The 4,226-nt window shown below is 42.5% G+C and overlaps 1 protein-coding gene and 1 pseudogene across 1 annotated transcript in view; one reads left to right on the top strand and one right to left on the bottom strand.

The window, feature by feature from the left end:
• The first annotated feature begins 200 nt into the window (after positions 1–200).
• LOC115868659 lies at positions 201–524 on the top strand (annotated as a pseudogene).
• Positions 525–3,586: 3,062 nt separating this feature from the next.
• Positions 3,587–4,226, bottom strand: part of PIGX (phosphatidylinositol glycan anchor biosynthesis class X) — a 29,729-nt gene continuing 29,089 nt past the window's right edge. Inside the window, exon 7 of the mRNA XM_045287525.1 lies at positions 3,587–4,133. Coding sequence (XP_045143460.1) covers positions 3,990–4,133 — 144 coding nt within the window. The 3' untranslated portion in view covers positions 3,587–3,989. The remainder of the gene's footprint in view (positions 4,134–4,226) is intronic.

Genomic DNA, 4,226 nt, shown 5'->3' with positions numbered 1-4,226 from the left:
CACTGGTGTAGACTCACTCCCTGTGAGATATTCCTGTGGACAGATGCATAGAGCTACGCTAGAGCCTGGGAGCTGTAGGAGTCACGTGGAGACCCCTGCCAGCATGGAGATGCTTCCACTGCTGCTGGATCCACAAGACTTTCCATCCACTGGCCTGTGATCTTCCTGCATTTGACGTCATTGCATGTGTTGTGACCGAGATGACCACTGTCACCCCTTTGGGGGTTACCACCTTTTCTCATTGAACATGACCACGAGGGGAGAAGACTTCCTGTATGAGAGTTTGGGCACCATTGTCACTGCCATTGTGGTGGTTGTCATCGTCATCTTCACCGTGGTTCTGATCCTTCTGAAGATGTACAACAGGAAAATGGGGACCAGGGAGAACTGGAGCCCAAGGGCCTCAAGCCAGCCTCTCCTTCTGCCCTGGGCCCAAACAACAACAACAACACAGCCAACACAACAGCTAACAACCTGCAACTGTAACCTTCACCCCTGTTGCTGTCCCCATGGAGAACCGATGACGACACCGCCATCACCACCACATTAGCTGTGCTCTCAGCCACTGTCCCAAGAGCATTCTCCAGAATCAAGACCAAGAAGCACATTTCTGCTCTGGCTGCTTCACCATGAGTTCTTCCAGTCACGTCAAAGGAAGCATCTTTGTCTGCGGTCTCTGATGCTACATGCAACCCCCGGCACCATCCCGCTCTGCCACCCCACCCATATCCATATCCCTGTTTCCCCCCTCCCAGAAAGCTACAGGACTTTCTTTTGTCATCTGATAAGGTAGAGCTATGTTGGGAATCCACTGATAAGGGCTTGGGGTTCTCTCCCCGCAAGCAGCATTGCTAGACAGACAGACAGGCATATAACACAGGAGTCTTATGGCTAGGTGCTTGGTGTCAAGGTTTGCTTCTGAGAACCTCACAATAGGGTCATCTCAGAATCAGCATCAAACCCACAGCTTTGTAGCAAAATATTCAATCCCATCACCAGGCACAGGGGAATTGTTTATGACTAACTTGGCAAGAAAACCTCTTTTCCGGTGTAGGGGACCACTGGCTAGCTCCAAATAAGTGGTCAGCATGCTTCCCTCCTTAAGAGGAGTTACAGGAAAGCCTGAGTTCTCAAAAGGTTTCTACTTCACTTGTATAGGGAACAAAACCTCACTGCCATCGATTGAGTTGATTCCAACTCATCTATTCCTATGGAGTCAGAGTGAAAGGACCGTGAGCAATAACTGTCTTTGGTTGAGCGTGCTGCTGGAGCAATCCTGATGGCTGGTCAGGGCTCCTCACCGACCGGGCTGAGCAATCCTGATCCTGTTCCAGTTCTTGGTCCCAAATAGTGGAATTCCAACAGTCCCGACTCTCCTGTGAACACTTTCCCTCCACTGACCAGGTTTTGGAAACTGATTAGATTATAACTCTATTTGTCACCTGTGTCCTTCCAGGTCACCTTGTGGAGATTCAAGGAATATTGAAAGCACCATACAAGCTTCACAAACCATTTCTCTGTATGGAGCTGATCTCTGACTCTTTAACCTGGAAAGCCATCTACTGACAGGGAAAAACAATTTGAAAATAGGAAGACCCTCTTCCTTCTTGTGTGGCCTGGGAAAAGTGAGCAGTTTCCTAGCCCGTGAAGTGGAAATGATAACATTTGCCTGACCGGGTTATTATAACAGAGACGTAGTAACATACTTCTCATAGCGTTTGGTACCTGTTGTTAAGGGCCGTCAATTCTAAACTATATCAACGCATTGAACAGAGTAGGACTGCCCTGTAGCATTGTCTAATCTTTATGGGAGAAGCCCTGGCGGTGCAGTAGTTAAGTGTTCCATTGCTAACCCAAAGGTCAGTGGTATGAACCCATCAGCAGCTCCAGGGGAAAAAAATGTGGCAGGCAGCATCGGTAAAGATGCAGGTCCCTGGAGTCCCATGGGATGGTTCTGCCCTGGGTCTCTGAGTCAGAAGCAGTTTGACCACTTGCAGCAGCAGGAACAGCCTTTATAGGAACACATCACAGGGCTTTTCTTCCAGGCAGCAGCTGGCGGGTTTGAACCACTGACCTTTGAGTTAGCAGCACTTAACCATTGAGTGCTGGGGCTCTTTTGCTTGGCACATAATAGCTGTATACAAAGAGGGAGCCAACCAGCATGCTCCTGAAATCAGGATGTATCTTGTAATTGATGAGTCTATTGATGTCATTTTTAGAACAATTGTGCATCTTACAATTGTTAGCATCTTAGAAACAAGGTAATAATAAATCCTTCTGTTGTAGAAAGAAAAAAAAAGACACTGGTGTAATCCTGAGACGATTGCCTTTAGCCACCATTCAGGTCTGGAATTGAAATCATTCCCACGTTAATCAACCATTAAGATCAAAAGGACAGCATCTACTCAAGGACTAGGAAAGGAGGAGGGAAATAAGAAACAGGGAGTTAAGTGGGATAAGTGATGGTGCACTGAGGAGGTGGCAATGGATAAATTGAAACAAAATGTTTATGAACTGTTGGAGACAAACTTGATGTTCTGCTATTGAAACCTTCACCGGATTCACAATAAAATGTGAATTAAAGGAATTGTTGTTACTAGACAAGCATATATGTGGTTTAAAATATTTATTTCTACTTAAAACATGTTTTAGGAAATTAAGAATGAATCAAAAGTATTGTTAGGGTTCTGGTTCATCCAGGCATGGGTTCATTCCAAACACGTGTTTAGACATGATCAATGAATGGCTGTATACAAGTTCTCTCACCAATACACTTTTCTTAGTCTTGTAAGTGTGCTTTCAACAAAGGGGTAATAGCTGAACTGTGGCTTCTAAGGGAATTTACTTGGCCAGTTAAATTCAAGGAGAGAGGTCAATTCAGATGGTTAGATTCCAAAGTAGTTATCTTGATAGATATTTCTCGAAGGACACAGATGATCATGAGGGCTCTGTGTGAGTCACATATCTGGTGTCAACTTACGAAGGAGTAGAGTCTAGCCTATTAATCAGGTCACAGCTTGATGACCTCATTTGGAGGCACGAAGGAGATAAATAGCTCACCAGAGGCCAGATACACACTCTCTGCTTCGACTCCCTGCGAGACATTCCTGTTGACAAGCCATATGGAGCTACGCTGAAAAGAGCCAGAGCCCTAGAGCTGGAGGAGCCATGTGTAGACCCATGCCAGCACTGAGATGTTTCCACCACCACTGGATCCATAAGACTTTCACCCATTGGCTCGTGATCTTCCTGCATTCAATATCATTGCATGGCTGTGTGAGTCTGAAGAGGAATTTATGGACTAGCATCGACATACGGCCTAATACTGGACTTATGGACTTGATCTGGTCTGGGTTTGGATATTTTCTTCATATATAATTGCTCTTTGATATAGCATTCTCTCTTACACACATGAGTGTTTATGAATTTGTTTCTCTAGTCAACCCAGGCTAACACAGGCCTATTATAAGAAGTTTTAAGGAAATTGAAAACTACATTGGTGAGAAAAAAACCCAAAAAAGTTGTGCTGAGGAATCTTTTTCCATCATAAATTTTCTGATGAAATTAAATTTCTTATGAAATCAAATTGATTCATGCATATTATTTTATTCTTTATAAAAATTCTCATATATAATGGCTTCCTCAACTTTCTCCCTTAATATAAAAGTTCCTATTCACTCATCAGTTCAAAATGAAGTCACTTTTTACAAAATAAATATTACTTTTACAAAATTAAGTTTTCTCTATACCTGATGCTTGAGGATTATCAAGAATCTACACAACAGTACATTGACTTCTGGATTCAGCGGAGAAAAATGAAAAGTTTCCTTGGTTGAACATAATTTTTGTCCTGATTCTTTCATTAAGTATATATTTAAAACTAAATTAATACAAGACAAATGTAATCATATGATTGTAGGAAAACACTTGTAATCACAAATGTATGTCTTATATAGATTTATGGAAAACATTCAACTTAAAAAAAAAACCTATAGGGAAAAATGACCATATTTGAAAACAGCTACAAGGATCAAAGTACAACACAGGATTGTAATGAGCAGAGTCACAGAACATACTAAAGAGGTATGTATAGTCAGTCCCACTGGAACCTGTAGCGTCACATTCTTATGTACCTAAGTAGAGACAAAGAGATAGGAATTATACACAGATCATTTAAAATATATAATCTATGGGGTGACCACCATTTCCTTGCTTTTTTTTTTTTT

The sequence above is a fragment of the Echinops telfairi genome, unplaced genomic scaffold (genome assembly GCF_000313985.2).
Source record: "Echinops telfairi isolate 266 unplaced genomic scaffold, ASM31398v2 ScPeMD7_17;HRSCAF=63, whole genome shotgun sequence".
NCBI classification, from domain to species: domain Eukaryota; kingdom Metazoa; phylum Chordata; class Mammalia; order Afrosoricida; family Tenrecidae; genus Echinops; species Echinops telfairi.
Note: the sequence above shows the minus strand (reverse complement) of the source record. Positions and strands in the feature narration are given on the sequence as shown.